Here is a 13252-nt window from a genome sequence, read left to right on the forward strand (position 1 = left end):
CAGGCACCATCAGGATTCCTGCAGCAGTTCTGGAGAGGCCCAGTCAGTGACATGAGCAATTTTTGCAGTCCTTTTTTAGTGTCATGTTGCCAGTGGTCTGGCATCACACAAATTCAAAGGTCAGTAGTATTAAAACAGGCAATATGATGTAAAACTCAACCTTCCTCTTTTTTTTTTTTTTGTGGCAGGGAAGCGGCATCTGCTAACAGAAGATCATCTAAAGTTACAAGAATTTCAGCAGATGCAAATGGCAGTTAGAAATAAAATTCATGGCAATAAAGGTATTATTTTTTATTTCATAATCACCTTTCTCCATTTTAGTGTGGGCCCTAGGAAGCAAGACAGTTGAAGTCCTTGTAATATGACATCAATTGATCCTGGTTAAAGTAACAACTTATGTCTTCCTCTTGCAAATATTTTGTAGCTAAAATTACTGGAAGATCTGAGGCTTTGTAGAATGAAACTATTAGTTATGCTGTGTTGGAAAATGTGGAGAAGCTTTCAAGTATGTGAAGTGTTTGCATAAGACCTGAAATGTTTGTGTCCTTTCTCTTCAAGCTTTGTCAGTCTAATGGAAAATACTGTTCCATTCTACATATCTTGGTTTAAATATATCGTCGGGAGAGAAAGTTAATACAAAGCCTAATACAGAGAAGACACATGCCAGTAGTTCTCTTTTAATCTGCTCTGTAAATTTGGTTAATCTTATTCTTTTAGAAGTTTTTCCCTTTTACCTAATGTAATTTCTCAGCTGTGCACCCAATTCCAGATGACACATGCATACTCAGAATATGAAAAACAACTTCATTTTTTTCAAACTAGTGAAGGAGCAAGATCGGTGCATTTTTTGTGATGGGAATTTTGTCATGCTGTTTAAAGTGTGTTTAAATTCCTTTCTTTAAGGAACATAGATATAAACATAAATTTCCCCTTAATATTTCAGAAAGGTTAGGTAGAACTCCATTTCCTGCACCTGTTTAGCCATGAGCAGGTGTTCTAGTGATACAAATTGGCAATTATTCCAAAGGATGTAGTTAATTTTAATTTCTTTGTGTGTGTGGCAAGGAAGAGACAAATAATCAAATGTATATAAGCCAGTCTTCTGGACAGAGAGAGAGGTAAAGTCGACTGTGGCAGTTTTTCTATATTAAGTAAAAGTAGACTTTAAATTGGGCAGTGGCAAGTCACCATGTTATTATATTTTGCTATGATGATGACGTATTCATGTTGGGGGTTATTAATCCTATGCTTGAGGTCTGCTAAATGTGCAATGAGTCCCTCACTCCTGCTAAAACAGGTTGGTATAAAACAAATATTTGTCTTCACAGGTCACATTTCACCTTTTTATTTTGTACAAATAGCCTCTGAGAACTGATGAAAACAGTGTGCTAAGCACCTGTTTGTGTTTATGTGTGCATGGTGTCTACTCAGTGTTTAGTCTAATACTTGAAACAAGAGAATAAATAACTTGGGCTTGTAATAAACTTGGTTTAGAAATGGAAAAAGCAGTAATAACTGTTCTGTTACACAGAATATATAATAGCTGTTATTTTTTATTGTTATAATGTGACTATTAACTGTAATAGTTATACTATTAACTACAGTGGTTGGACAATTACCTGCAGTAATTATAACTATTATGTGTTCTTTTTAAATACATTTCAAATCCCAAGTGTTTTAATTTCTGCACACCTCTAAATACATCACAACCTCTATATGTGCATACTTTATATGTACATATATACACACACAGTCTTCTGACTTCACAGGATTTAGCTGTGTATCTCAGTCTTGATTAGGGACTTCCAGTGGCACATAGCAACAGATATGCATCCAGTATCTGATTCTGTTGTTCTCGGGGGTGCTCGCATTGCACCTCAGGTGTAGATTTCAACTTTGGAGACAGCAGTGGCCCAGCAACTGGTACAAGAAATTTCACTTCCCTGCTCAAGGCAGGTGGCAGCACCGTTAGAGGAATGGGGCTGCCAGGTGGTACACGTGATTTTGATCATGTGTGTGTCTGGATCAGAGCCTTGAGATGTTTCAGCTGAAGGCCTTGTCTTTGTGCTTGTTTTGTCATAGGAAAATGTGCTTGACAAAGAAACGGTTTTTTTTAGAAGGGGGGAAAGGAAGCAACTCTTAAGTTTGTGGCTATGTATAGAAATACACAGATTAAGTATGAGACTCTTTGTGTTTGCATCAATGATGAAGGAATTTAAACCTCCTGTACAAACAGTGTTTAGTAAAATTTCTGGTGCTTGTTTGAATGCTGCATGAGATTGGTTTTGTTTGTTTGTTTGCTTTTTTAAAACAGAACATGTCACTTAGAAGACTTCCTTCTTTTTAAAATTTTTATTACTTGGTATATTCCAAAACATGCACAATTCAATTGCCACAATAAGCATCATCTTGTTTTTCCAAGTTTGATGTGACTTCATGGGGACACCTAGGCATGCTTGTCTGTGAGAAGCTTTATGCATTTTTCTTTATGCATTTTCTTTTTGTGTGAAAACCAAGCTTTCTGCTTCATTGAATCTCCGTGTTTTGGGTTCCAAGTATGCAGCACAGGGAAAAGAATTGTCTACAGACTGCTGCTATAATGTGTTTTACTTTCAGATCTGTATTTTAAAAGTATTAAAGAAAAATTAAAGAAAAATGAAGTTATTCTCAAAAGTGAATTAAAAAACTTGCTGCATTTATGTCAGACTTCATCTGATGTGGAGCTAGCCAGAAGAGTTATTTACAGGTATTTTTAACAATCCAGGTAACACTGTTTTCTGTCTTGATTTTTTTGCTTTTATTAGATCATCTGAGGTTATGTTGGCAGTTGAGGGCTTGCCTGAATTCGGTTGCTGTATGCATGCATAATTCTTTAAACTAAGACCAGGTTTTGATTGCCTTGGATATTCCAACTGCTCAGAGACTTTCAGGTCAAAGGAGAGTCAAGCTACAGGAGCAAAGTGGTGTCCTGCTGCATGCAGAGGGAGTGGTGAGCCACACAGGAAAGTCATCTCTTGGCTGAGGGGTAGTGGTGTGCTCAGTGGCATTTTCCAGCCAGGACATGTCTGCCTATAAACTGTTCTGCACCCAACAGTGGCAGGTAGGAGGTTTTGTGAGTGAAAACCTTCCCAGCAATGACAGCGTAGGAGCTAGAAAAAAAATGTGAAACCCTTTATCTTTTTGTTTATTTTTTTTAGCTTAGGAGAGAAAAAGTTGAGGTGTTTTAGCAGGCACTGCTGCTAAAATAGACTCCTGCAACTACCTGTGCTATTGGTCTGTGATTAGCAGGTAAAGTTGCTGGGAATTTTTGTGGCAGAGTCCCTTTCTATTATTAATCCAATGCAGGTTACTTTGTTGGATATAGAAAAGACTACATATTACTAGTTAATTTATTGGTTTGATCAAAACAGTATTTTTTCCGTAAAATTAATCTCTTGTTGACTAAACGTCATTGGCTGGTGCAGAGAGAGGAGTCCATCTCTGTTATTGCATGTATAGAACTCACTGCCTGTTTAAAGCTGCTTTCTCTTGACAGATTCCATGCCTTGTGTGATTAATTTTTTTTAACCTTTCCTGTAGGTACCATGAACAGAATGGAATCACAGCCTTCTGTAATTATAAATTTGGGCCCCTCTTTATGAGGCTATGTTATGAGCTGGACCTTGAAAGACCTGCAGTAGAACTTATCAAAGATCAGGTAATACCTCTGTGTAGTTTCAAGATTGTTGTTGTTATTAACCCGATATAAGTGACTGGTTTAGTGTGCATGAGCCTTGCACAAGCTCATAGGCTTGAAGTATATGTGTTGCAGGAGCAGAGATGTCTATGACGTTAATGTAAGCATGCAGATTACAGGGGTTTTATTTTAAAAGTAGCAGCCAGTGGAAAGTTATCTCTAAGATGTTAATTTGTTAAGGCATGAGATATGCCTATGTAGTAGTGGGAGGAGTCTTGCTTGGGCTACTGTTCTTAAATTGGGTACGTGTAAGAGTACGTGGGGCTTGTTTTGTTTTACTGAGATCTATTTCATGCTGTTAAGACAGATCCTGCAATACTTACAGGACTTAGGAATTGATGGATAGTAAGATACAGTACCACTTCTTCAGGCTTTCCTGGACAAATTTAGTCTTAATACTTCTGGGATTTTATTTGGCTATTCCCAACATACAGCATGACTGAAGTGAAACGTGAAACAGACTTGCTCATTCTTTTGCTACTCTGCTTGTCATCACCGAAGCCATTGTGTTGATCTGTTCATCATTTTATACTGTGATTAGCAAAAAATTCTTTCAGTTTTGTGGAGTACTTCATAATTGACCCCAAAGATATTGTTAATCAGCTACAGTCTGTATTTCTGCTGAGATTTTGGAGTTGCCATTAGTCAGAGACTTATGCTCACATTAAATTAGAGGTCACAATCTGTCATTAAAAAAAAAAAAAAAAAAATAGTGGGAATCTCTAGGAAATTTCTATTTCATTATAATGAGCTTTTGACCATACTGATTCCCTGGTATTTTGGAGGTTAATTGATAGAGGAACAGTCAGGGAACCCAGAGAGTGAAATGTTAAACTTGTGAAGATACAGGCCTTCCTCCAGCAGGAAAACCTGTTAAGGGGTGCGCACAGTAAGACTGCTCACTGTCCCAGCTTTCTGTGTGATTGCTTTGTTTTGTGTGTCTCTTCTCCAGAATTTGCGTGGATTTTTCTCAGAGAGTACATCATTCCATATTTTGATGACCATGTTGTTTAAAAAGGGACATTTTGAAAGTAAGTACTGGGTTTGCTAAGGGAAATGCATTTTGAGGTGGATGCTTCTCACTGTATGTGTATGTAAAAAAATTTTTAGAATGCCAAACATCATGTAAATCAGTGTAGATGTGAATGAGCAACGCTGTAGTGTGTCATAAAAATAGAAGGCTTTATTTGTTTCATACTTGTCATGATATTTTTACCATTCTCAGTTGCATAGAATTGTGACTATCCAGTGGGGCTTGTTTCCTAGAGCTTCTTCTCTAAAAACTTAATTTCTTTTTGGTTTGTAATTTCCTATAGCTTTTTGTGTTCTCTGTTCAAAGTTTGCTTTATGTGACTTCTGGAGCAGTAGTTCTTCAGCAATTTTTTTGGCAGTTCCCCATTTGTGTCAGAGCACAGAAGAGTACCCTTTTAATTTGGTAACAAAAACTAGACCGTGATCTTTTTTTGGTTTTTCTTCCTGTTGTGCCCACACGGAGTGGCTACTGCACCATCTAAGTCAAATGCTTCAGATCAGTTTGTTGCTTTGTGAGGATAAGGAGGAATCATCTGACCTGACTGAAAAGACTTTCCATGAGAAAATCTTGAACCAAGTATGGAGTAAGCTTTTCAAGCAAATCCCTTTATCTCAGACTTGTTCAATGTGCAGTGCTTGGTCTCTTAATATTTGGCCAATCAAAGTCAAACAGTCGTCCTAAAAGTTGAGACTAAACCACTGTAAAAATAATTAGATCAGAGCCTGGATGCAGTGTTTTGATGTATTTGGGTTTTTTTAGATAAAAAAACTACCAGTATAGTTTTTGGTGTTTTGTGTACGTGCTTTATTGGTGGCCGTTAGATAGTTTGCCTAAAATGGTAGAAGCTTTGCTTATGTGTTTAAAAGGCTTGTTTTCTGGACACTTGAGAAAAATGGGAGTGGCTTTGTCAAGTATCTAAAGTTTTTGTTTAGATTTGCATGAAAATAATAGGATAGTAAGGCCAGATGCTAATGTAGATTGAAAATCTTCCTGGGAGGAAATATTTACATCCAGCTGACCCTATGTTAAACTTTTTGAAATGTATTAACCTCTTTAAAAATAACAGATTTTGGTTTACATCCTTGCTTTGGAATAGACTTCTTGAGCTCATACCACATTGAACATATGTCTTTTTGATAGGTGCTTTCGATGTTCTGGTAGAAATGAAAGAACAAGGTATAGCTTTCAACAAAGAAACCTATCTACTTGCATTTGCAATATGCTACAAACTGGTAAGTATTTTTAATTACATGATGAAAAAGTACGTGAAATTCCTTCCCTATATCTTTATTTTTTCTGGATTTTAAAATTTCCTTTTATTTCTAGTAATGATTTCTGATCTAGGGCAAATATTTTAGAAATAACTAAGTCCTGAATTGCTTCATTGTGCATGATATGGTGCACAGATATATAGCTTCCCATGCAAACTAAAGTAAGAAGGCAAATCTCTAAAATAACATATCAACATAAGAACTAAGAAACAGGTTTGATACAGCCTTTAATTAGCTGATATTATTCTTTCTCTTTGATCCATGCATCTCTTCAGACTATATGCTGTGCTTAAACCTCAAAATGAGTTTTATAGCCTGCCTTCCTTTAGAGACAAGGCATATGTTTGTATGGTATGCTCTGTCAGACATCTCCCATCCGTTTCTCCCCTCCCCCTCCAACTAATCTTGTACCATTTCTGTAATTGCATACGAATTTGACAAGGATTAGACTTCTCAAAAGTAATGTGTTCCTACATGCCTGCTGAAAATGGACAGCTGAATGAAGAGAAGAAACCTAAATGAATCCCTTCAGTAAGAGACAGGCTGACCCTTGAGCTGAACTCAATTTTTAGCTTGAAGAAAAAGAGCATGAACACACTAGGAAACACAGCTACATTAAGTTCTATGAGTGTTTCCTTAGAACAGTTCCCCTTTTGTAGCAAAGTTAGATCCCCAAACTTCTTTATTTTGATCTTCCTCTCCAAATTGGAATCAGCTGTGAATTTGAAATATTAACATAAGTCCTTACCAAACCCAGTGGGGAAACTATATATCAATTTCCCCATTTTAGGAAGAAAAACAGTAGTTGAGGAGAAATTATACCAGTAGGCTAAACTTTCTCAGGTTTCTGTGTTAACTATACAGTTCAATGGAGCATGTATGTGATAAGAAGGAGTTGGCTTAAAAAGGTAGCTCAGCAGTAACTTAAGTGGTGCTTCTGAAATCCTGAGTTCTAACGAGTCAGGACTGCCTCACGGTCAGGGGAAATAGAATAGCCATGTGGCTTTGGTGTTTGGTGATTGGGGCAGTAGATGTAGCTGCAAAGTAGCTGTGGAAGTTGCCAGCTGTTAAAAACAGGTAGAGGTTGATGGTTGTAGTCAGTTCAGGGGTGCTACCAGTTCTGCGTAGAAGGCGCCTTTTTCATAAGGTCGTGAATGTAGAGAGTCTGTCGCTATGCTACAGCCCAAATGTATAAGCCACTGGCGTCCACCGAGGCCATATTTACCACTTCAAATTTGCTTCTGGGTCTGTATCTGCCTATTTAGGTAAAGGCTCTCATGGAAACCCACCATGATTCTCTGAGGTATCCATTACTCCCTCTGCTGTAGCTTCTTCCCAAAAAAATTGTGACATAGTCCTTTCCACAGCCTGCTGTCAGACGGCTTGGATATATGGCATGTGCAACAGGTACAGGGCCCTGAGACTTATGATTTGTAGTGCTTCTAGCTCTACCTGTGTTTTCAGTAGAGAATCTGGCCCATTGTTACTTTCTTAACAGATTGAAAAAAGGTAGAAGGAAAATTATTCTAATCTGTTATCCTGTTGTTTTGACAGCCACAATAAATTTGTGGGGATTTTATTTCATTAAGATAAAATACTATCAATATGGGAGTAAGCTGTAGTAACCCTTCATGCATTAAAGAGGATTAGGTGGAGCTCTTTCAAAAGCTTAATCTGTTGATTCAAGCTGTTGACAATAGGAGGAGAAACCATGAAGCTCAAAAGTGTTTTCAGAAAATTCTTCAAGGAAAGTATCTTCCAGATGCACTACTTGAATACTGGAAATAATGGTGCTGGTATCATTAAGACCAGTACTGGATTTTTACCAGGTTATTCTTGGTTTCTCTGGAGTAACCATGCTGGACACCAGTGCTAAAATACGTACAAGGTTTAAAGCTCAGGTTATTGCTAGTGGATAAACAAAGGAATTAGTGTTTAATCTTTGTACAGAATTGTTTTAGAGGTCAACTGTAAAACTCTTCCGGGATCTTTTAAGTCATTGTAAGGTGCTTCTGTCCTCTCAGGTAACAAATACTTCTGCTTTTAGTTCATGAAACTGCTATAGGCCTTTTGAAAACAAAACATTTATGTAAAAATAATCAGTATTCTGGTGGCTAGAATGTTTCTAAATTTTCAAGCAATGTGTTTTAAACCACAGGTTTCCCATGTGATTTAAAAGATATTTTCACTAGCTGTGCAGACCATTCATCAGTGGCATGGAAAAGTGTCCCTTAAACACCCAAAGGGTGACCCTATCCCTCAAGTCATGGATGAGCAGTATTTTGTGGGAATAACAATTTGAACAGTAGGAAAAACTACACCAAATACTAGGAAGGAATGTGAAGGCTTTTATCCATACTGGTGGTGTCAGTTATTACAAAATGTTCCTGCTGCCAGTTTTCAAGTTTGAAAGGTATTATTTTGTTTGGGGTCTAGTCAGCTCTACTCATAATTTCCAGTGCGAGGAGCATTGTTTTTGAGAGCTTATGAGGTAACACACAGGTAGACTCACTGTCTCACTATAGACTCCTATTGAAAATAGTCCCAGCAATAATGGAAGGTTTCTGTGTTGGAAAACAAGCAAATGGCTACGATGTCTTATTAGAACATGTAATTTGAAAATTACTTGTGAGATCTAATCCATACAGAGGCTGAAAGTTGCTGAATGTTCAAATTTGCAAATACACAGATGTCTTTATTGTAATGGTGCTGAATATTTCAGTGCTTAGAAAACACTGATTTTCATTAACTATCTAATGTAGCTTTTAGAATAAAGGACAAAAAGTCAGCTTTCTTCCTGATTTGGGAATGATTGAAAAGTGGAAGGTGTCTGTTGGTTTTAGCATACTGGCAGGGGTGATTAATCTCTTGTAGAAGCCAAAACAGTTAAGGCACGGCATAGTTGGCAAAAACAGCTTCCATTATTTTAACCTCTTCTCAACTCTGTATTTTTGAATATCATATCTTGATGTTGTATTTCTTGAAGTACTGCTCAGAATCTGCTTGCTTGGATTCAGATCTGGATTGCCTTGATGATGTTACAGTACATTGACTTCTGAATATGCCTGCAGTTGCCTGCAGTCTTTTCAGATCACACGAATAACCAGTGCGACTTAGCTTTGAAATTTCTGTGCAGGACAATTTGGAGTCTTGCAAAACCTCTGCGAAGCTGCTTGAAGAAGCACAGCTGAAAGGTGACACGTTACCACTGCGAGCATTCTGCTTTGCTGTTGTAACTGCTCTGAAGCAGGTGCAGTACCTTTTGTTCTGATTTGTGCCCGAATCTCTGTGTTTTTTGTTGTAGTAAGGTAGTCAGTGAAAGGAAGCAAACAGAGAGGAAGCATTAACTGATCTGTGTAATAACTGCAAGTACTAGAACTTACTGGTCCCCAAAAGGGTGGGATTACAGACAACTCTCACATGAAGTGAATGTGGAAGTTCTCTGTCTCTGAAACAACGTGAAATATCCTTGATGCTGCTGCTTTATGTAAAAATCAGTTAAAATTATTGTTTTGCAAACAGAATAAAGCTCCATGTCATACTTAACTATTTCTTAAGCTGCATGATCTTTGACAGTACATCTTACGGTAAGTAAGATGTTTCTTGATCCCAAGTAACAGTGGTTGGTCTACTAAATGTCAGTGTAACATTTACTGTCTATACAAATCAGTGGATGGCACAGATATGGGACTGTAAATGTGTATATCCAAAAGGTTAAAAGTGCTGGCCAGGATAAATGCCCACATTAACATATGCTGCACTTCATTTCAGTACTCTGACACATGCCAAACTGAGCATGTCCTTAGATTTTTTGTTTTAGGTGCTTTCAGTGTTGTTTACATCCTGCTCTGAGGCAGGGAACACTGTCTGATGTGCTAAAGAGCCAGGAGACACAGGAACTCCAGCGTGGGGCGTTCCTTTCACAGGCTCAGTGCTGCTTTGAGTCTATGGGTCTTGGTGAAGGAGTCCCAGATGCTCATTTGTGATTCATTGAAAAGGTGTGAGAAACCGTTGTTTTTTCTTGACCTTGTATTGTGAAAGTGTCACACATTTAACCATATTTTTTTAATTTTTTATAATTCCTTCTTAGAATGATGTAGCACAAGCCAGATATTATTGTTCCCAGATAATGAAAACAGAGAACAAACTATACAATAATCTTAAAGTAAGTGTGCTTGCTTTCTATTAGAGTCTTGCAGGAAAGTATGCTATACTGAACAATAAACCCCCATGTACAAAGTAACAGAAGGCCAGCTTCCTAGTAGCCCAGGCCTGTATCAGTACCCTTGCTGAGTTTGTTTCTGAGGCTGCTCACAATAGTTGGGAGTGGAAAGTAGTCCCATTCTACATCTGTGGGTATAGACCCGTGAACAAATTCTAGTTATGACCTAATAATTAAGTTTATGAAACTATGACTTCTTGCTTTCTTGCTACAAGAGATTTTTAAAAACACAGCTGCAAGTCAATGTCTGCCTTAGGTTGCGCTCCCCGCTTCAGGTGTCCTTTAGCCCTGTGAACCTTTAAGCACATAGATATGTACAAGACATTTTTCTTTAATTGCATGGTCTACAAGCTAAGAGAAGGTCTGCTGCATGTGCCCTGTAAGTGACACAAGCTGTGAAAAAAACTACTTTATTCAAGAATAGCTTAGTGCAGCTCCATTAGAGGAGCTCTGCCTGCAGGCATGCCCTTCCCTCACAGGTCCTAGGGGAAAAAAAACCCTCAAACCTCTGTGAAAATTGGTCATTCCCTGCTTTATTTATGCTTAGTGGATTTTTATCAGTGCAGCATCTAGAAATGTATTTTGTTCTTCCTGTCTTCCTCAAACACTTTGTTTTTTTAAAATTTGCCTTCCGATGCAAAGTACTATTTTTGTGGTGTGGTTTTATTTTATTTTTAAGGTTCTTGTCGAGCTCAGATCTGGTTCTCTGGAAGAAGTATTAAAGACATTAGAGGCAGCAGTGGAATTAGATACTCCTCCCTTTGTGAAAAAAATAGCGTTTTCTGAGCAGGTGGTAAGTATGCAGTAATGAGAGGAGGTGCATGGGGCTTGGCTGAGCCATGGTGAACAGGGGTTCAACTACAGAACTTCAGGTGCCCGACTTCATCCTGCCAAAGCTGTTGACTTCTGATGCGTTCTGATGCCAAAGCAGCTGCCTGGCTTTGTGTGCTGTTGGAGAAAGCACCCAGGTTTCCACTTCCCTTTTTTGTTGTGGATCTTGCTCTTTGATGCTCAGATTTCATCAGAATATAGATGAAGCTTTCCCTAATGGCATTAAATAATTTAATCCCTTGCTTTCTCTCCTATCTTTATTTGAGATTAAAATGAGAATAAAGTCCTGGTCACAGTGATATTGTTAATATTTGCAAAGACCTGTGATGCGGTACAGGGAAGTGTGATATGGGAAATAATAGCTTTTGCTATTTTACTATAAAAAATAGCTTTTACAGTATTATCACCAAGAAACCTTCCTTCAATGCACGTATGTACCCTCAGCAGCTTGGAAGCATTTCTGCTGTTTCTCCTGAAATTTATTAGCATATTCATTTTAAACTTATCTATGGATTGTGTTGGTAATTAAATACTTAGGCTTTCACTGCTGCCTATTAAACAAAATTAATAACTGATAGATAAAATAACAAATACTAGGTAGAAGGGGGCATACCTTTCAAAACATGGTCCATGTATATTAACTGCATGTTGAAAATAAAAAAAATTAAGCAGCTTTTCATTACATAAATTCATAGCAATAAATATTACATGTCAATGTTGTATTTTGATTTTGTTTCGCAAATTTGTGACAGTGCGTATGAAGACTAAGCAGTCGTCCTAACTTCCACAAAGGGTTACTGATCAATAACTGTTTTACTTACACTTGAGCTCATACTCAGTGTATGGCATACAGAGCTCCTCAGTGTTCTGTGATCTGGCTTTTATTGATTTGTACTGTACATTTAGTGTGATACTACATAATAATTAGAATTTTGCTGATCTGGAAAGTAGATTCCAGGAAGCAATTACGTTTCCAGGGTTTAAATGGAATATAATTGTTAGTATGTACTAGGACTGTACAGCTCTGAGGAAGTTTTAAATCTAATAAATGCTCTCTAATACAGATATCCAGTGCATTTCCAGCTTTGGCTGGTGGTGTATAATGTACGCTGTGTAAAACGTTCAACTGATGAGTCGCTGTGTTAGCCACATAACTTACATTGTGTAGCTTTTTTTTATTTTGAGTCATTGCTTGTCTTCAGTATGGTGGTTGAATGAGATCTTCACTTGCTCAACTGCAACAGTCTGTCATTTTCTCCTCCTTAGCTGGCCACAGTCAAGGAGAAGATGGAAGAAGACCCCAGCCTTTCTGCCAGGCTTGGAGGTGTTCATATGAAACTACGAGCTGCGGGACAGATAACCACGTGCACACTGGAAGACATGCTTTTCCAGATTCCTAGTTCAAAGAAAACCCTTCTGAAGCTTTTAAATCGGCAGCAGTTGGGTTACCAGGCTGCTAAACCACTTCAGTCAAATCTGCTGTTGGAATAGTTCAACGTTTCATGGCAAACCGAACTGTTCTTACATCTCTTAGAAGCCAAGGTCAAATAAAATGTCTTCCCCCTGCTCCACAATGAGCAATTAAGTTGTTTGTGTGAAACTGCATTTTAAATACATATCGTGTAGCTTCCACATTTCTGTTTTGATGCCAAAACCAAGCTGTGACAGTGGGTGTTCAGAAATGGATTGATAGAATGGTTTGAAGCTACGCACTTAGGCACTTACATCAGGATTTTCCTATGCTAAACGTCCTGGTGGAAGTGAACAAAATAGTATGGATATCTGACCTAACTTCTGTGATTCCTGAGAAGCAAATTCAGTCTTCCTCAGATACAGTGTTCTGATGGAAAGGATAGAGGCAGTCCAGAGTCTTATCAAAGAGTACAGAAGTGCATTTAACTATGTATTCAAATTCTGTACCTCTCAAGAGAATCATAGAACCACTTTGGCTGGAAGAGACATTTAAGATCAAGTCCAACCATTAAAATCAGAGGAGAGCAAGCATCTTTGTTCCCTTTAGTATCTTTTTTCTTCAGAAGCAGTATTTTAGTACATGTTTTCTTATTGAATGGGAGCATGGAAATGCTATGGGAGGTAGCATGGTAACCTGCTGGTTGTTTTCTCATATGAAGGAGATTCCTGAACAGAAGTCAGTCTCA

The 13252-nt window shown here is 37.9% G+C and overlaps 1 protein-coding gene across 1 annotated transcript in view; it reads left to right on the forward strand.

Annotated features, from left to right (window-relative positions):
• The window catches only part of PTCD2 (pentatricopeptide repeat domain 2), a gene marked incomplete at its 5' end in the record, with an annotated part of 13119 nt that extends 535 nt beyond the window's left edge, over window positions 1-12584 (forward strand). Inside the window, 9 exons of the mRNA XM_008947530.1 lie at window positions 139-281; window positions 2617-2746; window positions 3580-3697; window positions 4689-4767; window positions 5910-6001; window positions 9177-9290; window positions 10131-10205; window positions 10942-11055; window positions 12360-12584. Of these exons, the coding sequence (XP_008945778.1) occupies window positions 139-281; window positions 2617-2746; window positions 3580-3697; window positions 4689-4767; window positions 5910-6001; window positions 9177-9290; window positions 10131-10205; window positions 10942-11055; window positions 12360-12584 (1090 nt within the window). The remainder of the gene's footprint in view (window positions 1-138; window positions 282-2616; window positions 2747-3579; window positions 3698-4688; window positions 4768-5909; window positions 6002-9176; window positions 9291-10130; window positions 10206-10941; window positions 11056-12359) is intronic.
• Between the last annotated feature and the right edge of the window lie 668 nt (window positions 12585-13252).

The sequence above is a fragment of the Merops nubicus genome, unplaced genomic scaffold (genome assembly GCF_000691845.1).
Source record: "Merops nubicus isolate BGI_N331 unplaced genomic scaffold, ASM69184v1 scaffold1689, whole genome shotgun sequence".
NCBI classification, from domain to species: Eukaryota; Metazoa; Chordata; class Aves; order Coraciiformes; family Meropidae; genus Merops; species Merops nubicus.